General features: G+C 33.4%; 3 protein-coding genes across 5 annotated transcripts; all 3 read right to left on the reverse strand.

The window, feature by feature from the left end:
• Window positions 1–20: 20 nt before the first annotated feature.
• NAPRT2 (nicotinate phosphoribosyltransferase 2) lies at window positions 21–7744 on the reverse strand. The gene is made up of 15 exons (XM_022041798.2): window positions 7241–7744; window positions 6269–6413; window positions 5602–5721; window positions 5378–5512; window positions 5238–5299; window positions 3813–3888; window positions 3463–3564; window positions 2744–2860; window positions 2354–2412; window positions 1847–2021; window positions 1543–1677; window positions 1371–1469; window positions 962–1070; window positions 385–497; window positions 21–315 (listed from the first exon to the last, which is right to left on the reverse strand). The coding sequence occupies exons 1-15, from the start codon at window positions 7393–7395 to the stop codon at window positions 238–240; spliced, it is 1680 nt and encodes a 559-aa protein (XP_021897490.1). The 5' UTR covers window positions 7396–7744; the 3' UTR covers window positions 21–237.
• A 2274-nt stretch (window positions 7745–10018) lies between these two features.
• Window positions 10019–14551, reverse strand: ALC (basic helix-loop-helix (bHLH) DNA-binding superfamily protein). 3 transcript variants are annotated; one of them, XR_002539646.2, is made up of 9 exons: window positions 13959–14551; window positions 13479–13583; window positions 13336–13401; window positions 13178–13243; window positions 10983–11297; window positions 10824–10896; window positions 10464–10632; window positions 10251–10375; window positions 10019–10075 (listed from the first exon to the last, which is right to left on the reverse strand). XR_002539646.2 is itself a non-coding variant. In XM_022041799.2 (8 exons), the coding sequence occupies exons 1-8, from the start codon at window positions 14376–14378 to the stop codon at window positions 10330–10332; spliced, it is 1260 nt and encodes a 419-aa protein (XP_021897491.1). In that variant the 5' UTR covers window positions 14379–14551; the 3' UTR covers window positions 10019–10329. The 3 variants fall into 3 exon arrangements, 1 of the variants encoding a protein (XP_021897491.1); XR_015818222.1 differs by having other exon boundaries at window positions 10019–10177; XM_022041799.2 differs by having other exon boundaries at window positions 10019–10375.
• Window positions 14552–19307: 4756 nt separating this feature from the next.
• LOC110814344 (RING/U-box superfamily protein) lies at window positions 19308–22288 on the reverse strand. Its single transcript, XM_022041767.2, has 4 exons — window positions 20687–22288; window positions 19839–19925; window positions 19531–19638; window positions 19308–19448 (listed from the first exon to the last, which is right to left on the reverse strand). The coding sequence occupies exons 1-4, from the start codon at window positions 22286–22288 to the stop codon at window positions 19308–19310; spliced, it is 1938 nt and encodes a 645-aa protein (XP_021897459.2).
• Between the last annotated feature and the right edge of the window lie 901 nt (window positions 22289–23189).

The following is a 23189-nucleotide window of genomic DNA, read 5'->3' on the forward strand; positions in this document are numbered from 1 at the left end:
TTGGAAATAAATCATGCAACTAAATTCGAAAATCTGTATTTATTTAATCAAATGATAATTGAATAAACCAAGGAAAACAACCAAATGATTTATTTAGGAATGCCAATACATCTTAACGACAATCGCACTTATGTATATGCTGTGCTGCTGTAACCACTGAAAGTGCCTCTCCAAATGCGTTTGAACTTCGATCTGAAATTTGTACAGTAATCTTTGCATTTCATCTCAAACACATTGCTACTGCAATTCTCCGACAGGTGCCTCGTTGAGCCATAGAAAATGAATGAAGTCATACAATTTTGCACTTACGCTAACCTGCATGACAAAACATTCACTTATCTTGTAAAACCGAGAAGGTTTTTTACCAAGGGGCTTTTGCAATACCTTGTAGGGTGTGGGGTTCAGTCGCCTCATGTGATCAGGTCGCATTTGTTCAAGCTGCTTGATACACCGCTGCCTGATGTCCTTCAGAAGTGGTAATTCTTCTCTTGCTTTATCTTCAAAATACAACAATTCAGTTTCAACATCAATTATGGGTCGTAGTAGACGAAAATCTTGCTTTACAAATAAAGAAGAAACAGACTACTGCTTGTCATTTCATTTTTTCAAATCTGAAAATCTGTGTCAGAGAAGACAAGAGCACAGGATTGACAACTGTGTATCTTAAACTTACTTGACATGGAGAATAAGACTTTAAGGTTACCATGAAAATTATGGTGAAAAGGCTACAAAAAAGATACAAATGGATTCTTTGTGTTTCATAGAGATAGATATTAGCACAGTAGCTTGGCAAAGAAAAAGTTGTAAATAACAAAAATATGTTTCTGGGTGGATAGGTGGCGGGCTGGTGGAATGTAATGCAGTATCAGTAGACAGCAAATGTTGAAGCATGCTAAAGGTTAACGCTGTTTGTTCGATGGTAGTAATCCCTGACATTAAAATATAAGCCCATAGCTTTTACCTGACTTCCCTGACCAGTAGCATTTCAGAAGCTCTTCAACACGTTGAGGCACCACATATGCCCTCTTGGATTCATTAAAAGGGTGACGACACAGTATTCGCTCGCCAACCTGCAGTTTAAAAAGTACATGGAAAATAACATATATTTTTAAGACATTTTGTCACCATATTTAGATATCTAAGAAGAAAAAAGGAGGATGTTGTGACAGCATCTGTGAATTTAATACACGTCAGTGTGTAAAATCTTCTCTTTTTAACTATTATTTTCTATGCTTGTTATCCTCTTCTGCAAAAGGTGATGCTAACTCCCTCAGAATCCTACACTGCCTCAAGGGAAGCACAAAGTATTAAATTACTCTTGCACTTGTTATGGTTAGTACACGATAAACCTGGAGTTGATCTTGTTTTACCTTTGGAGGTGGCTCGTTTTCTCCAGTCATAATGTCCACCAGTGGGTAACCCTCTTTGCCATACAGTCTATAACACCGTTTTTTACAGGGTATAGAGACCTGGAATTCCAGAAGAAAAAGTTATAAAATGAACCGAAAATGCTACTCAAATTTTAACAGATCTTGGTGAAACCTTCGAAACATCTTCAGAAAGTTTTATTCGAGGTTGATCGTTTATCTCAACAAGCTTAAAAACACAACCTAGAGCAGCTTGAGAATAGCAAGTGACCAGATAGGTTCCTATCCCAAATGCATCTACTTCATGTCCCTGCAAAAGAAAACAGATCAGAATATTTGGGTCCAGTAAAATGCATACTTGTCTCTTATTCAACTAGAACAAAGTTTCTGATAATAGATTGTGACGAGCCAAATGATTCAGTTTTCATTGACGATAAAGATAGTGCAAGTGCAAGTGATTTTTAATTTGGATAAACTACCTGTTTATTTAGAGCATCTAAAGTTTCTTCATTGAGATCATTACTAGCAGTAATATTTGTATTCCCAAAACCAGAAACGCCAAATTCTTTCTCAATGGTATGAAAGAATATTCGAGCCTCAGAAGACAAATATGCCAAGTCGCCGGAGTCCAATCTGATGCCTACTGCTTTGTATCTGCAGATCACAATTACTGGAATGTAATTAGACGTTGGTAATTGTTTAAATGACACATCATCAAGATATAACGCAGAAACATGGCTTTCAGGTCTCAAATAGTGACCTTGGATGTTAATTGAGGCAAGAGATTGTTACATAGACATTAAAAGATAACTTCTTCAAAGAAACATCAAGAAAACACTATATATTTCTGATTGATAAAGTACACATGGATCTAAAAGAAATATGATACATAATTTTGACTGATAACAGAATAATCCATGCAAATAGAAAGAGATTCTTGTACACCCACATTTAGTAGTTCATGTAACGAGATGTTAAAGACATACCCCAAGTCACTTAGTGCTAGTGCAACTGCACAGAAGTTGGGGACTCCGCTCCTCAAAACCTAGTAAGATGGATGCCAACTGTTAATATTGTATTCTTAATGAAAAAGCATGGCCAGATGAAAGGAACATTGCAAAATTTTTGTATGATTGTCAAGTAATACATAACCCATGAATGTGTTTAAGAACAAACAAAACGTTGGTGGAGGAGAAATCTTAATACGGACCAAACATTTCAACAAGATAATATTGATGAGACGAATCACTCCATGCCCACAGCAAGAAGAAAATGATGAATTTCAGTTAGGAAGCTGAGATATAGTTTCCAGAGAGAAGTGCAGGAGGCATCATCTACCTCAAAAAAAAAATATTAAGTCATTTATATTAACTTACATCATATGTGTCTACAAGAGCAAGAAAGTTGTTAGGGAATGCTAAAGCATAGGAGGTAAAGGCTGCCAGCTCACTTTGATTGGTCTCACCAAAAGTGCCACGTAATGAATGTAACCACTGCAAAAGATGCATCCGTTAAACAAACTAAAAATCTAGCAGATAGAGAAAGAAGAATTACTTCTGACTTCCAAGAAGAAGTCATCTTTTTTTTTCTGTCAAAGTAATTCTGATGGTACAGATACAGAGACAAGCAGAATATGGAACACTTGAAAGTATGTTTCCAACTCTAAAAACAGTTGTCCCATTTTTTTTCCTACAAATTACCATGCATCTGAAAATATAACAATGTAATGAGGAGAAACTGCAGCGATCATTCTTACCAGAAAGTCGCTTCCATATGCATGGAAAACTCTCTAGTTTTCAATATATGTAGGAAAATTAGAGTCTGAACAGGAAGTGCTAGTACAAGCATCCATTTTACAATCTTAATCATGGACAAAATGGTTTCACATAGCCTAGCTGGTGAAAGCTACTTTCTTGATAATTGAAGGGAAAAAAAGCCCAATTGATGCAATGGCACATAATAGATCACTAGGTTAACATCTTTTATCAAGGGTAAGAAGTTCAGGAATTCATCTCTTACTACAAACAAAAATACGAAGGCCATATAAATATGAAACAGATGTAACATGAAGGCATTAAATGCCCATTTAAAATACCTGAATTTTATTTAACCAAGTCTGAACCAGACTGACAAAATCCTCACAAGTACTTGATCCATCAGCACTTTGAAGTGATTTCTCTACAATCTCATCGGGGCTCTAAAAAATTGCAACAGAAATCAGCAGATATAATATCTTCATGCTGCGTTTGAACAAACCACAATAACTGATACACAATAAGTTCCTACAATTGGCTATGAGTTCAAGGAAGAAAAAGAAACCGACCTAAAAACCAAGAACAATATTACATTCAGAAGTTGGTGACAACCATACTATGATGACAGATTAAAAAATTGATTTTGGAGTATATTAAACTACAAATATCTAAGACATGTGAAGTTACCGACCATATATGAACTAACAAAAGCGTGGGAATGTGTTCCACGGAGAGGTATCCCAAATAACATCCCAGCTGCAACATTGCTGCCAATGTAAGAAAACAGAGAAAAAAAACATAACATCAGCTTATGGTCTCAGTTTCACAATATGAAGCATGAATAAAAAATGGGAATAAGAACACAATATTTATCAATCAGAAATCAAATGCCACTATTTTCTAGGAATTCTAGGAACCATCTTATTAGCTGCTTTAGGGGTTCAAAGTAATCATAAGCACAAAAAGGACAAAGTTCGGAAGTGAATGTTTTTCCAAAAATAAAATAAACAAAATAAACTATGTTCCTCTGCCCCTGTACCACCCACCTCTATCCCATCCCCAATATTTTATAAAATAACATATAGCTCCCACAAAATTTCATAAAAATATACATATATTTGTCTCATATATTTTAAGAACACATGTAACTTACTATTATAGAAAAGTAAATTTAAAAAATATAAAATTAAGACATAGATATATTATATTAAGTATTAAGTTTGCAAACTGCAAGGGCAGACTAAGAGCAGAGACAGAATATGCTGAAGGGAGATGAACCAATGCTAGTCTACTTAAGGAGGATCAAGGCTAAAAGCGGTAAATGAATAAGGAGGGCAGATTAGGCGTGTCTAACTCAGCCTAGCTATTTTGTTCCATTTTATTTCTTGTTTATTTCTATTATGCCAGCTGGCACAAGTATTCTGTTATGTCTGTTTTGAATTCCTCTTCTGTTATTTTACCCCACCATTTCCAGAAGCTAGTAGTACAAATGGAAAATGTAACCGAGAATGGAACAGACTGAAAAATCATAAGAAAATTTCGAATTATAATCAGAAATCACCGGAAGCTTTCAGTGATTCCCTTCATTTCTATTTTATATTCTCCCTACCTCTCTGTTTCTCTAATATTCTTCTTCTCTCAACCTAAACCCTAATTCTTCTTTCAAAACCCTATCAAATACACAAAATTCACTACTTTGGTCCATGTCTAAGCTCCTGAAATAAACATTATTATTTATTTAAGAGTAGGATATTTCAAAAAAAAAATTAAGAGTAGGATAAATAAAATAAAAAAATTATCGACATATTTATTCAAATTGATTGAAGTCATATGGAATGTAATCTTAATTTATATGAGAATCTTATATGAAAATGAGAAATAAAAAGTGAAGCTAAATCTACCATAGGAGGGTTCACCCCAGCATCGGATTCATTTTGAACAACACTATTGTTTCCCCACACCCCCCACACCCCAAATTTCAGGGTTCTGGCACTGCTTTAGTTAGTATGATTTCAGAACTATGTATTTTAGAAGGTTTGTTAATGCAGATAAACTGATTTAGTTAGATGTAAGGAGGCTGCAAAATACATAAATGATGTTTGGGAGCAGGAATTACCTTGTTGCATCAAATCCTCCCATGTAGCAGTATTTTGATGCACTTATTGCACCATCAGGTCCCTATGTATAATACAAATTTTCGGATCAAGAAACATTTGAATCAAAACTTCAGATGAAAAAAATAATAAAGCTAGCAACCTGAGCTCGCCGAAGGCCAAACTCAAGTAGAAGTTTGGATTTCCCAGCAACAAACCGATGTCTGGCAGCATTTGTAGCCACCAAGGATGCATAATTGACAAGATTCAGAAATGGAGTTTCCAACAGTTGAACCACCTAGAAGAAGAAACTTAAAATCTTAGCTTCATCTATAAAAGTGAAATGGCAGGCATGTAAGTGTTACTCATCTGGTGGATAGTACTCACAGCAACTGGTCCTTCAACTCTCAGCAGGGGTACCTTAGGGAAAACAACTGATCCCTCTGAAACAGAATATACTTCAACATCAGAACAGTCAATTTCCCTAAGATAATCGCAGAAGCCCTCCTATGATTTAAAACCAGGTGAGTAGATTAGTTAGAAATCATAAATTAAATTGACAGCATCACAACATCTCAGCAACTATATCTTGGTCTACTCATAGAAAGAATATAGATCTAAAACTTTTGGTTTAATATGACCTTTGTCCATTAAGATAAAGGAGAATCTACAAAAAAATCCATGGCAATTATTCAGCTTCATCATGTGTTTAAGTACTTATAGCAGTTCATAAGACTTAAATATTTTAACATTCTGGATATTTTTAAGAGATTAGATTGACAAAGTAAACCCTACTCCCAGACTCTGGACTCTGGCATCAAGGGAAAGGTACCTACATGAAACACGATGAACGGAAATGAACAACCAAATATTAGGTATCATTTATGAATTTGTCTATTTTTATACTTCTCAGCATCTTAAATATGAATTGAAGATGTAAATGTTTGTTACTATTCATGGACGTAAGAGCAGTGTTCAGCTAAACCACAACAATTTTCTGGAACCAAATTTAGGGTTGGGGAAACAGATGTGATAAGCAAATTGTCTAGTTTACCTCACATGAAGGCAAGGTTTCACGGATAAATGAGATCTCATCCTCAGTTAATCTGAAATTAGCAATGAATCTTATGCATTCCTCTAAGCCAGCAAAGACTGTATATTCACCACCAAAAGGATTCTTCCGAAAATATAAATCAAACCTGAAGGACATTGTAAACCATACAAAAGACTTCTCAGACAGGAAAACAGCAGACTTAAACCTTTTTTTGTTTTCTTTTCAGACAGAAAGTAGAAAGTTGGTATATTAAAGCAAAGAAAATAAGTTGCCAACCACACGGACAGCCCATCAGACTGCCCCCCGATCAGTCTGTTAATTCGATCCTATTACCATTCTTCCAATCCTGTCGAATGTCTGACAGTTGAAATCCTCTCAGATGAAGTCTCACATTAGTCTAAACCTCATTAAAACAGGCATTTGACCACACATTGGTTTTGCAAATCATTTTCCTTTCCCTTAACTTCCTTTAGTGCCATATAATGACCTATCATTTTCCAGCACCCAAACAAGGAATAAGAGATAGAAGGCTATGTAGCAATCCAACAAAATGAGCAGCCAAATAAACTAAAGTGCAGTACACATTTACAAGTAAAGTCCAAATGGTTTAGAATGGTGTTGAAGTAAGTATTCATTAAGTCTGTGTCACTAAATAAACTGAAGACTTTTCCAAGAATCAGGGTAAACCGCACATGAAGCAACCAAAACCAGTTATCTTCCCGGGAAAACATACTAACTTGACTAACAAAACAACTCATGCTATATTCAAAGTTAAGGCAGTAAATAACTAAACATATCCGATACAAAACTCTGCTTTGTGGCTAAGGTAAAATAACAACTAAAAAGGAAGTTCCAAACTTATTCACTTTTCCTCCATTTTGGCAGAGCAACCAATCTGAGGACGTAAAACAAGACACGAACAAAATATAAGAAATAGATTAACATAAAGTAAAGGGAGGACATGCAACTCACACGGCTCTCTCGTTGTGCTTGCCGGCCTTCCAGTAAGCGTAAGCCATGGTAAACTGGTAAAGATCCGTAAGCAGAGGCGTAACCATCGGGTTAGTTGGACCATCCACAGCTCGACCCGACTGCTTGGCGCTCGGACCATTCGCTTTCGCGTCCATTTCGATATCCACCAAATAGAAAAACTCGATCAATTCTAGGGCTCCTTTTATCTCTTGTTTATTTTTGTTTCCCAACTTTCCCCACTTGTTGTATGAATCGCCGAGTGTTCAGTGAAGGTTAACGATAGTGCGGTGGTGTATTTATATAGCGAAACCAGACGTGAGCGTGACGAAGAAGACGAAACCAGCCATGGAAGCGGAAAGGAAAAAGAACTTGCTCTTCGGTCCTCACGATTTATATAGAAGAAAAGACAGTCGTCGATTTCCAATTTCTTGAAGAGACCGTTGAAAAAGCAGGCTTTCTAGTTATCGTCCTACAACATAAAAACGGGATTTAATAAAATTTAATTTTTGGTTTCTGAACCAGCCTACAATTTGTGGTTTATACCTTTTCTATAAATTCAAAAAAAAAAAATTTCCATTTTTAAATAAGAAGAATATAATATATTTTAATAAAGAAATGTTTTAAGCCATGAAAAATAATAAGCATTGTGGATAAACAAGATATATATATATATATTTAAAGAAATTTAATTATTCTTTTTAATTTTGAAATTTTAGCAATAATGGGTAAATGTAAATACAATAGGCAATAAATAATATTTTCTTTAATTTCATTCATAAAAAATTAATTATTTTTCAACTATCTTAACAATTTAAACTAATTTTATTTATATTTTTAAAATTTTCGAATTCTATCTATTTTAAAATCTTCGTCTTATTTTATAAACTTAAGATTAGAAATAAAGTCAATTTAGAATTTTACTTGGAACAAAAATTGGTCTAATATTCGTACTAAAAAAAAAAAACTTAGTCTACTTATGATATTTTTAAAACGAATTTAAAGTTAATATAAAATTTACTTGCAAATTTAGGATTATTTTAATTAGAAAAATAGAAATTCTATCAATAAATTATAATATTTGAACTTATAAAAAAATTAATATGATATATTTCAAACTATGTTAATTTTGGTCAAATTTAAAATGTATTATCTTAATTATGTACAAAATTTTAAACAGAAAAATACATGTGGGTTGAGGCACTATTTGGGTTTTAAAGGAAATTAGAGCAACTATTTACTCAGCCCTAATCTCTATCTTCTGTTTATTTATTATCATTATCTCAGCCTCAATTTGTTTAATCTGTTTTTTTTACTCAATAATGATAACACTAATTACTATTAGAGAGAGAAACAAGAGAATGTTTGGAAATAATTAGTACTAATTATTATTTTTTTTATAAATAATAATAATAATGATAATAATAATAATATTTTTTTTTTTAAAAAAAAGACCTAATAGCACCTAATTCCACTTGCATTTTTTCATTTAATTTTTGTCAATGTTTAAAGTTTGATAATTATTATTTTTGTTACAAATAATAATAATAATATTTTTTAAAAAAATTTAATAATACTTAGACCCATATATTTTTTTCTATTTAAATGTTTTCGATCTCTAAAATTTAAAAAGTTTTACGAACGAAGATGATATTTAAAATTTTTAAAAATTAATTAAGTATTTATCAAAATTTTATATAAACTTATTTTTTATTATTTATAACTAAGAATCCTATTATATTATAATTAAAACAATATAAATTTATAAATAAATTTTTGCATAAATTTAAAAATTATTCCAAAACATAATCTCAATTAACAATTTAATTTCAATAAATGAGAATAAAACTCACAAAATAAAAAGTATCCAATTTTAAAACTTAACATTCAATTCAAATCATTAAAATTAAATTAGTAGTCCACCAAAGGAATATTACACTTTGTTATTTTTTGTTTTTGTTCTTACTCTATAGAATTTATTAAATCAATAAATCATTTTAAGACCATCATATATTTTTTTTAATAAAAAATAATTAAATACTAACACTACTAAGTTTTTTTTTTTTTATATGTTTAAGTCTTAGTCCTATATATTACTGTTGCATAAATACGACGGTTTTATTTATAGTTATCATTTTTATGTATTTAAGTCTTTAGTCACAGCCGACATGCTAAGACTTAAATGCTAAGTATTTAGATGAACAAGATGAAATGTTAAGTCCTTGATTATGTATTTATACACAATTTGGACAGTTCGAAATGCATTTAACCATTAATATACCGTATTCCAACGCACACGAATGCATCAGAGTCACTATAAAACAAAGAATTAGATATCATAACTCATCAAGCTTTAAATATTTGATGGGTAAATTATAATTATGCTTAAAAAATAATTGATTATCTTCCTTCAGTTGTGAGAATTTTGTTTCACAAAGTGTTTCTTTTTCAGAAATTCAAAGTAATAATATACTACTAATAAATAATAATAAGAACATTCAAATGGTATAAATATATTTAAGGCATTGGGCCAGAGTCACTTTAAAAATCTTATTCACAGCTTTGTTGGTAGGCTGTATCCCACTTTAAATTATTGGAAGAATATCTTAGTGGTTTTTGGGCAGTCATATATCTATTTAGTTAGAATCCTGTTTAGAAAATTAATCACAGAAATCGCAATTTTATTACAACTGTTTTTCAAATGTCATATTATTTAGAGTTATATATATATATATATATGGTTTACCATATTCAGTTGCCAGTTTCTGAAATGCAGGATCATCATGTAATGAAACTTTCACATTAATCACATATAGTGGTGAACAGGAAAGGGCATACCTGGCAGACAGCAGGTACAAAATGAGACATCTCAGTTGATAATTAAAGAAGCCAAAAGAAAGCTGGAGTTACATGACTGCTCATCCTAATTAATCACAAAGACTGGCAAAAGAATTGATTGGATAAATTTTTCTGATACAGATTTGCTTCATGGTTTAGAGGCATGTGAAATTACCACTTTCATGTCAGGGTTTGAAAAGAAGTTGCTGTATGAAATCCATGGAGTTAGTAGAATCATGAGCCCAGCAAACTGGTCATTCTGTTTTAGTCTCATCATTGGTGGTACTTCTCCTTTGCATCCTAGTGAAAAAAAAAAGCAGATAAGTTAAGGCACAGACGAGTATAATCCAGGAAAATGAATCTGATGATGAGTAGATAATACACTTACCCGGTAAACTGCGAAGATAAAATTAGATTATGTTCATTGTTCTTTAGAAGCATGCTTTCTGATTCATCTCTTCCTACGGCAGATACATCTAAAGAGCTACTTTCCTTTGGATTGGATTGATTTGTATTAAGAGGAATTGAAACTGAAGTCAAGCTTCCCACTTCAAAAACTTCCGGGACATTGAAGGAGTGTTAGACAAAGGGCTTAAGAGTTAAGGACTCAATTTTCCATTTCTTGAATACAAATATCATTAGGACAAATTAAACAGAAAGCAGATTTACTGATTTAGCACCTACATAATAAAAGCATACTGTTCTCGTTATATTAAAGAATTGTAGATTTAATGTGGTAGACACCAACCTGATGAATTAGTCTTGGAAGTTCCAATATTCATTTGATGATGATGTGGTAATGCATCTTCCCTGCAGACTTCCTTCACCATTTGAAACTGTAAGTTGATTGGCTAATAACAACATTCCTGCAGAAAACAACCCTTATAGGGGTTTACATCAAGCTTACCTCTGATGAATTTAGTAACTGGAATGGCCCGAAGTGACCTTGGATTGGTGATTCTATACCAAATGGGCTTGTTGTGTTGATTATATCTGGCACATTGGGTATAGACATGTGGTTTGAAGGAGTACATTGATTGGGTAGACTAAACACAGGTGGCACTAGAGTTTCACGGTTTACAGGACGCATGTCACTCATGTTTATATACAAAGATCCATTGTCTTCGCTAAAGCTCATCCGTGTCTGGGAGAGTTGCGTGGGTTGTAAAGCTCCAGGCAAGCACAATGGACGCAAGCTTAATCCATTTCGCATTGATAACATCTGCTACGTCAAAATAAACAGACACATATTGCATTCCCACTCTTTCAGTTCAAACTGATAGAAATACAACCAAGGTACTTCATTTGATTGTGGTAACACTACGAGGATGAGAATCATAAAGTAGATAGATGTATGTCAAACTTGTGGTGCTCACATCTCTCTCTGCCATTAAGCAAGAAATGGGCAGTTTTGCTTTCAGGCATGATAAACAAATAACACCTAATGCACTTAAGTTTCTGATAACTTTTCCATGATGAGAGTGATGACATATTTCAAGGTGAATTAGAAGCATTGATCTAATAAAGGGATACCCCTGCTGTCTCAGACAACTGTACTTAAAACATTTCTCAGGAAATGTTTCTCAAAGCTTGTCCATGATAATGCACATGGGAAATATTTAGTCCCTGGATCTAGCAACTTGATCACAACTGCATAATTCATCTCACAGAAAAATTTCCACGAGAAAAAACCAAGGAAATTTCAAACGGATTCTGGAAAAACAAAGTTTCGATTAATCTGTTCTTCATTTCTTTGCCAGTAAAGCTAGTTGGAAACAATGTCTACTTTTGTTACCTTAAAGCTTATCAAGAGCAGTTTTTCAGTAACGGGTTTTGGAAGAGTGCAAAGCTATTATTAGAAGACACATTACCAAGAATTAAAAGAAAAAGAACCAGTGTGCAATAACATTTGCTCCGGAATAAAAAGAAGCATTGGAATCTTCTATTCTAGCAAAACTACAAAAGCATCATAAGTGTTGCAGACTCGCAATTCTGTAAGGACGAAAACTAGATTCTTGTGCAGAGTTGGTTTTGTTCCCAAAATGTTCATGTTCAAGAAAGCCCTCAGAAGTATCCATGCCCATTACTGACGTGAAGACAAGCTGACATAATGGTATTTGTGACTTCTTACTTGGCCTTGCCAAGGCTTTAGAATAATAGGTTGGCATGGAAAAAAACTGAAAACATATGTAATTTTAGAAATACAACGGGAAAAAGGAGAGCATACCAATGCTTTGTTAGTGAAATCACAAATATAAACAGAGCTGTATCGCATATGATTATTGCAGCTTTTATCGTTCAAAACATCAGCTAATAGTTCTGTACTGATGGCACTCTTATTTTACACACCCGATTCAAAAATACACCTTATGTCAGCTCTAGAATAGATAAGGACTCCATACAGGATAATGTTTAGATAGAAAAAAATTTTGCTACTCTAGGCGTAAATTCTTTACCTTCAACCTAGTTGTTTTATGTTCGAGACAGGACAAGATCTTTGAAACTTCACTGACATTGTCACAGCAGCGTGACTTTGTAAAAAAAGACTGTCCTTACTTTTTCATGCCAATTACAACGGATAAATAACAGTTGATTTTTCTCTTTCAGTTCACTTAAAGCAAAAAAGAACTGAGATTTTGGGGGGTCAGAGTTTCTTTTCCTTTTTGAAAGAACATTTTATTCCATTTAAACGCGGGATTACTCAGAGAAGAGATAGAGGGACTCCAGAAAAACTTAATTTATTCAACAAGTTTTCCCTCGTGTATTGATAAATATTTTTTTACAGCAAACAACTTACAGAAATGCTATGAAGTATGCATAAATCGTCCGTGAAATACTTTAAAGTCTCTCCAATGCGTATAATTTACAAACTAATTTATGATACGTTTCTTCAGTGTGAAATAAATACATTAAAATCAGAAAAGAAAAACTTATGATAAGTTTTATTTGATGAAGAAGAATTTAAGATGGTAAAACAAATTTTCATGAGGCAGCTATGTTGTTAATACCATATTCTTGTGCATGACAAGTTTGGATTTGCAACTTAATTTAATTCATAGTCGCAAAACAAATATGAAAATTCATGCAAAGATTGCCGCAAACCTGTACTTGAAGCTGAAGCTGCTTGAGATACTCAATTGCTTCATCAAGCATTGAAGCCTTATCCGTCTGACATGAATGAAAAGACCAAACCACTCAACAACATTGACTCAGCCCGTAAGGCAAAGCAAAAAGGCGAACAAGACTAGCATTTAGCATACCTTGTTCGAATTAGGAATTAGATTTTGCAACGCTTTCATTTTCTCGTTTATCCTACTCCTCCTCCTCTGCTTATAATCACAGAAATCAGAAGTCATGTACAATACTACAGGCTTAGAACAAGGGCCTTGAAAGGAGACAAGACCTTCTCTGACAGATTGTGAACCTCTGCAGCTCTGCTTCTCTTTGATGAACCACGCGGTGGAGCTGGCTTTGGCGGCTGTTCGTCTATCAAAGTTTCCAGACCCTCCTGCGGCAAAATTTACAATTGAATATGCAAAGAAACTCTAAAAAAAAATCAATAAATATTTAAGAAACAGAACAGAGAAGATATTTTCTTATTCTTAGACTTCAATTACTTGTTTGCTTTCTCCCACAAATCTTTCCGTAATGAATATATTTATTGGTTACTTAACAGAGTGTAATAGAAAATCCGATCGTATAACTTCCACCATCCGATCACTAAAAAATAATTAAACAAAAAAATTAACTAGTCCAAATTTACTTCTTCAACTACAGCTTTCTCGGTCTTAAAAAATGAAGAGAGAAAAGAAGTAAAAAATCCCAGCTCTCACATTTTATCATCCGTCAACCAAACAGAGAAGAATCAGAACCGCGAAAGTACCTCGCTCTCGCAGTCATACTCTTCAGTCTCGTTCTCGCTCACCGCAACCGAAGACCCCGACACGTTGGCAGCATTCCCTCCCACGTTCCGCGAGAAACAAGCTGCGGATGAACCATAACCCGCCACTGGGCCCGGGCTCGCCCGGTCATACAAATCCACGTCGCAGATCCCACGCTTCGCGACGTTCGATTGGGAGATGGACGGCGGCGTCGAGGAGCACGGCTGCACCTGCGGGCTCGCTCGTACAGCAGCAGCCGACGGACATGAAGACGATAACGATGACGAGGAACGGACGAGAATCTGCCGGAGAAAAAGCGAGATTTCGTCGGAGGAAGACGGAGGACTGTAATTGTGATTATTATGACCGTGATCATAAGCCGATGAAGAAGGCGAGCAGTTATTGTTGATACTTTCCTCCATTACTTTTTTTCCTCTCTCTGTGTTTCTTGAATTCGTTGTTGGAAGAATTAGGTTTCGGTTCACTGTTTTCGCTTTCGGTTTCTCGCTAGTCGTCTTGTTTATAAGAGCAAAGCAAATGGATTAGCAACAGAGTATTATGGGCGGGGGTTTTAATCAAATTTTGGGAAAGGAAAAAAAACGAACGGAAACGATAATGAGGTCACGCGCTGAAAAAAGCGAGTAGAGAGAAGTATTTTTTCTCCGTTTATAGGGGAGGGAAAAGAGGCAAATGATTGGACTGTCAAATGTTAAAAATGACAGGACAGGGCATGGTAACAAAATTTCGTTCTGTCAGGCATGTCGCAGGTGAACTCCACTACCCTTCGCACGTGAGTAACACTAAATATCATTTTATGTATATATATTTTTTAAAAAATTAATTAATTGAATATCAGTATCTTTCACCAATTTTCCTCCGTACAGGACGCAGATCCTTGTCCTAGCAACGTGTCAATCAACTGTAGCTTAATAGTTTCGCTTAATGATGATATACACTAATTTTATAACATATGAAATATTAAATTTGGCCAAGAACACACATCCTTGTATACATTCATTTTTTAAAATTCGTACATTCTATTTTTAAATGGGTAATTTAAAAAATTATTTAGTTGAAAATAATTCGACCCACAAATTATACCATGAATTATTATATATATATATATATTTGGAGCAATGATCAAAAACAAAAAATGAATTCTTCGATTATGTGTTCTGACCATCAACATGCTGAGGATATTATATTTTATATGAAAACAATTATTAATTTCATATACATACACATAATATAGTATTTAATATGAGGTGGGCAAATTAGTTGGTAATATATACAAATATTTTGTTGATTCCTTATACGACTACCGACACCAACCAAAATCATTTTCATTTGCACACTGAAAATTTATTATAATGACAGGATTTAGAATGTGTATTAGTTAAATCGGCATTAGAAAATAAACGATACCCACAAGATGATTTCGAAGCAGGTGATTAACGAGTTAAGTCGCTGAGCAAATTACGGTTTAATTAATAAATTATCTATTTAAATGTATTAATTAAATCTAATAAAAATAATGGGTTAAGCAAATTATTGTATTTCGTTATAATTTGAGTAACATATTTTATTTTTGTTACGGTATTTGATTAGAATTACTTGTTAAGTATAAATTACGTGTAAAAGAAATTAAAATGTATGTTTACAATTAGTTTAAGAGACTTAAATTAGGGTGCAAATAGAAGTTAATTAAATGGAGTAAAAACAGAGTGGGGCATGCAAATTGTAAATTAGTATTTATGGAGATAACGATAATGTCACTGCTGCAGCAACTGGAGCACGCCCGAGGTTATTGTCTTCGCGTCCTGTTAAAATAAACTTGAATACGATAATGTTGCAGGATGAGTGTGTCTCTGCGTGTGTGTGTGTGTATATATATATATATTATAAAAAAAAAATATTAAGTATTATATTATATACAGGAAACGACGACGCTTCTGCCAAGTAACCATCAGATAGGTTTCACTTTTGCAGTAGTGCGTAATTGTTAATTAGCTGTATATCTGTCCATACATACACACACACACACACACACACACATATATATATATATATATATATATACATAGGCTGGATTCTTTAATGGATATGAATGGGAGTTAATGCCTTTTACATGTAAAATTTAATTTGATTTTACTCCAAGAAAGTTGACGTACCAGAAATAAATGTTATCATGATTCTAGGGCGCTCTAATAAAAAAAAACATATATATATATATATATATATAGATCGTGCTGATATTTAATGTAGGTCGGTAGAATGAGGTTGTAATTACGGCAAAGATAATTTTTAGGGAGGGATTTAGTGACGTAAAATATAATTAAAAGATATATATATATATGTGTGTGTGTGTGTGTGTTAAAGAAAATATTACAGTAATTCAAATTGACATAATAATCTTACATTTTGGTATCTCTTTTTCATTAATAATGTTGAGAAAAATTCAGAGAAATTAACGAAGGCCGGCAAGCACCTCTTAATTCAAAGAAATCAATTTGTTGTTTGGTTCAACAGAAAAAAAAAAAGAGGAAAAAAAAAAAAAGCCGAAACACAGAAAGCTTATTTATCCCAGGAACTAATCTGGTAACCAAAAGGACAATGAGCAGCAGTGTTATGAAGTTCTGGGCAGTCGCCATTTTAACCACACTGCTTCGTTGTAATTCCTGAGTTAGGAGTCCATTTTTGAGACTGACCAGAACACTTCCCACACGTTCTGACGCACACCCAAAAGCAGGAAAATAAAAGAGAGAAGAAAAAGAAAAGCTACCCAGACAAACCTTTTACTACTCATGTATATATATATATATATACATATTCAATTGACGTATTCAAATTGTAGTCCATACAGATTATAATGGCTACACCTGCAAATATATATTCCTTTTAGCGAGTAGGTACAGCATGAGTTTCACCAGTTTTAACAACTCTACGGATCGCCACTCTTTTCCATTTTCCCACTACGTACAAAACTTTGCTACTCCTCATATATTATGTGGATATATAGCAGCGTATGCATGGAAAGAAAATTTGAAAGGAGACTGGTTTCGTTAGCATGTAGTCCGAAGGGACATGAATTTGGTCAAAAGGATCAGAATTCAGACCTCTCGCCATCTATCCCAACGAATCACTGTCATGTCCGACCCGAACGACACCTTAACCGGACGCGAATAAAATAATAATAACGATGATGATGTCGACAACTATTTATTAATGTGTTTAGCCAGCCTTTCCTGACTCACGATCTACACGCGGCGCTCTCTGAATCGGTAGACAGATCACGTATCCAACCCCCCTCTCTGTTTACTCCACGGACGGGACCACCGGAGTATCTGCGTCGCCATCATCAAACGTCATTCGCCCCATCAACAATCAGACACGGCAAGTAATGAGAAAACTCCACTCTCTTTCTCTTCTATTCGGTGGGGTCCACGAGTTTTGGGACGTTGACGTGTCGATTGGATATGGTGATTGGGTGCATAGGGATGTGTACTTGTTCCTGACCCTACTACACGATCTGTTCAGCGCCTGATCCGACGGTTGACCATTGCTGAGGTGTCTGATTTGATTGGTCGGGCTTGAAATTCAGCTTGAGAACGCACGTATCGTGTCGCTATTTGTCTCCGTCTGTTGCCAATTACGAGGATAACCGACGGTTTAAACTTGAGAAAAAAGAACTACAATATTTTTTAAATGTTCTTGTAATATCTTGAAGCGAATTTAAAATAGTTCGAATTGTATAATCTTAGATTAGTGACATTGATAAACGACCTAACAATTATTAGTACAACTCAATTATGAAGGTGAGTAAGTCGGGTCGGTCTTGAAAATTTTGGATTCTTAAAATAGGCCGGAGTTGATTAGATTGCGTTTAGCTATCTAAAGGGGTTTAGGGTAAAAATGTACTAATACGATGTTTTGTCTAATTTCTAATTTAGAAAAAGATAGGGTAGAAAGAAAAAAGGTACTTCAATTGATTTTCATATTGCATTGGGGGAAAATTAAGAGTGGTTTATAAATTAGAGAAGTATAAATAAAATATATCTGTATTTGTTTCAAAACATATCTTTAAATAAGACACTATTTGTAAATAAATGTAAAGAAATTTTTTAACTCTTATGAAAAAGAAAAAAAATAAAATATACTTAAAATATAATTTAAGTTTTTAGAGAAACAAAAGTCGAACGAAAAAATAATTTATTATTTTTCTCACGTGATAAAAACGATTCAAACTAGTAATATTAAGAAAAAAAGTAAGATATGAACGTCTAGTAAAAACACGATGCTAGAGATAACTTGTAAATAAATGAAAGAGTAAAATATATTAATTTTAATAAAAAGAAAGAAAAATAAAATATAATTAAATAGAATTTAGTAACAAAAAAAAAAGAATCTTCGAATCCAACGAACTTTTTTATTTGATTTTAAAAGTAAATAACATTTTTAGTTGAAAAAGAACATATTTCTATTTCGAAAAAATATATACTTCAATTTTTGAGAAACAAAAGTGACAAAAATTATTCATAATAATAATACTGACAATAAAAAAGTAAGATAGAAACATCTAATTATGGCATAATATTAAAGACGATAATTATTCAATCTATAAATTTAATAAATAATAAATAACCTACTTAAATACAATAATAATAAATAATTTTCTATTCCTAAGGCATTCCTTTAATAGTTTTAAAAAAGGCTGATGTTACTGACCTATTAGTTTTATTCTTAAAAACTATTTATACAAATCAAACTTAAGTAATTAAAAAATGTTATATTTCTCTTTATTCTCTTAATTAATATTGTAGATGATATATAGTAATTTTAACAATATAATTAAAGATAATCATGCATTTCATAATAAAAACACAAACTGCAAAGATAAAAATAATTAAGGTCCATAAAACACACTTATTATGCATTGCAAAAGAAATACCAGATTATAAAATGTCTAACATCAAACCGGCCTTGACATGAAAATTGCTCAAAAGGTCTTAAAGTCACCATATTGCCTTCAACAAAACCTACAAAGCTCGATGATTCTGTTTCCATTTGGAGGCTTCGATCCATAACCATAAAATCCTTTTATTTGGATCTACGAGTAGTACAAACTCATAAAACCACAAAAGGAAGAAGCTTGAAAGAATCAGAAGACTTTGTGTATGGTAAAAAAAGTAATACCATAATAAGGGATACCAAGCTATATATAAATATGTCATTGGCCTGACCAGATCCAGCCTTATTTATATAACAATAAACGATAAAGGAAAATTAGATAATGTTTATTAAAAGGCCAAACTATGAATGACCTAATATATGATTATTCTGCCATTGAGGGATTAGTGAGCGACCACATCCAAACCCTTCCTCTTGCAGATAGGACAGGTGTTATTCATCACCAACCACTTTGTGATGCAGTTGGAATGAAACTCATGCTCACAGTCCAGTTTTCCAATTTCATTTCCTTCCTCATAGTTGTCCTACAAATTATGAACCAAAACATGATTTAGGTTCACTAATTAATGGATGATCATTTTCTATCTTGTAAACCAAAACTCTTACCTGACAGATACAACATATTTCAGCTTCAGATGGAGTAGAGTGATATGTCCTTAGGCTTAGATTGTCGAGGATTATAGGCTCGGCTAACCCATTATCAATATATCCCATCTGTACTTCAAGCTCAAGTAGTTCATAGTGAATAAATCATAATTTACTTCAAAAATTACCCCAAAGTATACATGTATGTACGTATTTATGTATGTAAAACATGTTTTTTTTATAGTTTGAAATTTTTTTTGGCTTGTATGTTATTATCTTTTATAATCTTTTAACTGAAATAACTGCTAGAAAAAGACATCTAGGATTACCTCATCTTCCTCATCTTCATAATCATCATCATCATCATCATCATCGCTATCGGAAATGTGAATAAGGTTATTCATCATGATGAATTCCTAGCATGCCGTCATCCAATCCATGCAGGAGAAAACAATGTCAAAAATTAAAACATGTCATTTGAAATTGATACTTTAGTTTAATCTAGCTTAAGAGAAACAATATTGTCTTTAAACGTTATAAAATGAATATTTTTGCACTAATATACCAATAAATTTTCTATATTATTAGAGGATATGTAGAGCGATTGAAATTGAAAAAGAACTAACTTCAAAATTTTCTCTTTTAAAAGACAGTTTCACCCTAAAAAAAAACATAATTTTTGCCAAATATAAAAGTATTCTATCCAAATGACCACAAAACGTTTCTAAAATATCAACTCCATCTGCTTAAATTCATTCCTATGAGTATATGTGAAAATATAACAAAGTCGTTATATCATAAATATACGGTAATCTAATAATAACCCTAACAGAAGAAAATTCATGTATCCTCATACACATATTCGCCTACATAAATCAACTTGTAGGACTATTTAATCATATAAATTATGTATAAAATAATTTGAAGTAAATTAAACACAAAATATAAGATAATCAATAAAACCTTTTAGATTGAAGTTCAAGATATGAATTTTATATTAAATATTAATGTATCACATCTTACCACTCGATATATTCTTTAACATTTAACACTGTTCAACAGTATCTATTATCCACAAGTCTCAACAATCAAGTCTCAGTTATTCCAGACAAATTATCCCAAAAATATTTTTCAGATAAGTAAACCCACAAGAAACAGCAATGTTTTTGGTACATACCTGAATTGCTTGTCTTCTCTCATCATCAGTTAAACATTCGAGCGGAAGTGGAAAATCAGAAACGTCAGGAGGACCAGGTACAGCTCGCATCCTCAAAGCTCGCTGAGAAGACCTTCCATTTCCATCTCCAGCTGGAGCCTCCGTACCTCTTGCAACAGCAGGAGCACTCGAAGGTATTGGAACCCGCATTCCACCTCTACGTCCCACTGGCTGATTCACATTGTTAGTATTTCTTTGGACATATTCTTCAGCCATGATTGGTTGGGGGGAGTTATTTGCAGCTGGTGGTACCTCAACACTTGGACCAGACACATTTCGGGAAGAAGAAGCAACGTTACTAGAAATATTTGTAATCACATTCTCATTTGGCGACACTTCAGCCCGGTTAGTGCTCGTACCCTCATTGAAAGGCACAATTTGTCTCGCTTGGTTCATCGGGTTCCCTTCCTGATGTACCCCAGATCCTCCATTCATAACGTGAGTGGCAGGAGAGACAGCTGATAAGGCACCTCCCAACCAAGTTACCTCGTTACACCATTGAGAAAGTAGTAGACTTTGTGAAAGATTTTGGATCTCTACGATAGGCAGTTGTGCTGCTAAAGTTGCATGAGCAGGAAACTGAGGTTCTAAGATTTCATTAAGAACTTGATCGCATGGAAGAATGCAATTCATTTGATATAATAATCGTATAAGGTTGCCTACTGTTTGAGCTGATGTTGCCTCAGGTACAACATCTTGTTGGTTTTCTGTTCTCAATCGAGTATTTCTCTCGAAGACATGCATTTGCCTTGCCGCACTTGAAGCTTGGTGTGGACCAAGTGCTTGCCCGAAAACCAGTGGACTTCCTGCTGCCAGACTTGAGTTTAGTTGTAGAGATGAGCTTCCAGCTTGCAGATCATCCCCAAATATAACAGTGGACGATGCTGAGTGACTAGCATTCATAAGGTGATTATTCCAGGAGCCTGTTGAATTTAACCTGCCATGATTGAGATAGGCTAGGCCATTTGAAGCAAGTTGTTCACTAGGATGATCTCCAGCTCTCTGTCCATAGCTTGAACCATCTCCTGTAAACAATTCACGGAAAACATATTCAGGTGCTCCTCTTTTGTGGGATATACTCCTGCCATCACTTGATAGAACCTCCCTAACATTATTTTCTTCTACCACATATCCTGAAGTTCCAGAAGATGTTACTAGTGTCCCAGAAGGGTTTATGGCAGATCCTAAGCCACCTGAATCAAATGGACGTAAGGATAGTTCTCTCCCCCAGTCATGATTTCCGTCAACTCCATTACCGTCAGGAGTTTCATTCATGTCTACATCCAAAGGCAGATTGCTCGAATCAGCTCCTCGAAAAGCAAAGTGCTCATTCCTCATATGATCGTACTCATCTCTATTGAGCAACTGCTGAACGCTGAAGTAGTTTTGATTCCTTGTAGAATTAGAGGATTCCCCTATAAAGATTGGAATAGTTTCTGCATTACTACTTGCAACATTAAGAGCCACATTGTGCTGATTTGATCCACGATTGTTGACATTAATTCCATTGCGAAAAACATAGCTTCTTCTTAAGCTATTAGATCGGTTAAGTTGATTCTGCATGATGCAAAGATTGCAGCTCCTCCGAAAAAGATGGTTTCTCGACCAACCTGAAAATAGAAAAAACGAGCCACATTGATATTTTAGATGGTTTGAGTTTGTCTTAATTTATCTTATGAGGAATAAAAAGAAAAATATGATACGAATAAAAAATATATTTAAATAAAATTAACACAAATTCAAAACTAATCTTTTATCAAAATCGAGTTAAATATTTCATAGTTACTCACTTAACAAGTGAGAATATAAATCTATCATCGTAAAAATGAAGATACAAAATTTTTGCAATTGCATATGTAATTGCAAGTAAATTTTTGTTAAAGACAAAAGAAAATTGAGAATGTTAATATAATAACAGAAACGTATGAATTCTTTAAATGAATAATGTTAATAAAACAAGAAAAAATATTTGATCAATATGTATGTATTGCATATAAATATGCAAGGATACTAGATCCCCCTAGTACGTACAAAAACTCATACTACATGCGGATGAATCGCAATCATCTAAATTATAGTGAATGCATGGATAAAACATAAATTCTATTTTGAAAGACTTATAAAGCAACTTATAACTAATTTCCTATCGAGAAAGACAAGATATTTGTATAAAAAGAAAATCGAAAAAGAATTATACTTTGTAATTAATCCCTAAACTAGGACACGTAATATATGTTGATATGAAATAACTAACCATTTTAGGAATTCATTTAGAAATCTCAACTTTATAGTTAGGAGATGTCGAATTTTTTACTACAAGATGATAAAATTTGACAACGTAAAGAACTTCAAATATATTTATTGAATTCTACTTAAAAATTTTTAAAAGACCAACTTTTTTATAATAAAATTTTCAGCATTTCACAGTTAAGTATAAATCTTCAAATGAATTAAACAAAAAAGT

The sequence above is a fragment of the Carica papaya genome, chromosome 4, assembly GCF_054855325.1.
Source record: "Carica papaya isolate Zhongbai chromosome 4, ASM5485532v1, whole genome shotgun sequence".
Taxonomy (NCBI): Eukaryota; Viridiplantae; Streptophyta; class Magnoliopsida; order Brassicales; family Caricaceae; genus Carica; species Carica papaya.

Excerpts from the sequence above, each read along its gene's own strand:
- NAPRT2 (XM_022041798.2), bottom strand. The coding sequence starts at position 7,395 with ATGGACGCGAAAGCGAATGGTCCGAGCGCCAAGCAGTCGGGTCGAGCT. Across the intron at positions 5,300-5,377 it reads TTGGCCTTCGGCGAGCTCAG|GGACCTGATGGTGCAATAAG; the intron begins GTTGCTAGCTTT and ends TATTATACATAG. Across the intron at positions 3,565-3,812 it reads CTTTTGTTAGTTCATATATG|AGCCCCGATGAGATTGTAGA; the intron begins GTCGGTAACTTC and ends GCAATTTTTTAG.
- ALC (XM_022041799.2), bottom strand. The coding sequence starts at position 14,378 with ATGGAGGAAAGTATCAACAATAACTGCTCGCCTTCTTCATCGGCTTAT. Across the intron at positions 10,897-10,982 it reads AGTTACTAAATTCATCAGAG|GAAGTCTGCAGGGAAGATGC; the intron begins GTAAGCTTGATG and ends CAAATGGTGAAG. Across the intron at positions 10,633-10,823 it reads TTCCAAGACTAATTCATCAG|TTTTTGAAGTGGGAAGCTTG; the intron begins GTTGGTGTCTAC and ends ATGTCCCGGAAG.
- LOC110814344 (XM_022041767.2), bottom strand. The coding sequence starts at position 22,288 with ATGCAGAATCAACTTAACCGATCTAATAGCTTAAGAAGAAGCTATGTT. Across the intron at positions 19,926-20,686 it reads AGAGAAGACAAGCAATTCAG|GAATTCATCATGATGAATAA; the intron begins GTATGTACCAAA and ends ACGGCATGCTAG. Across the intron at positions 19,449-19,530 it reads AAATATGTTGTATCTGTCAG|GACAACTATGAGGAAGGAAA; the intron begins GTAAGAGTTTTG and ends CATAATTTGTAG.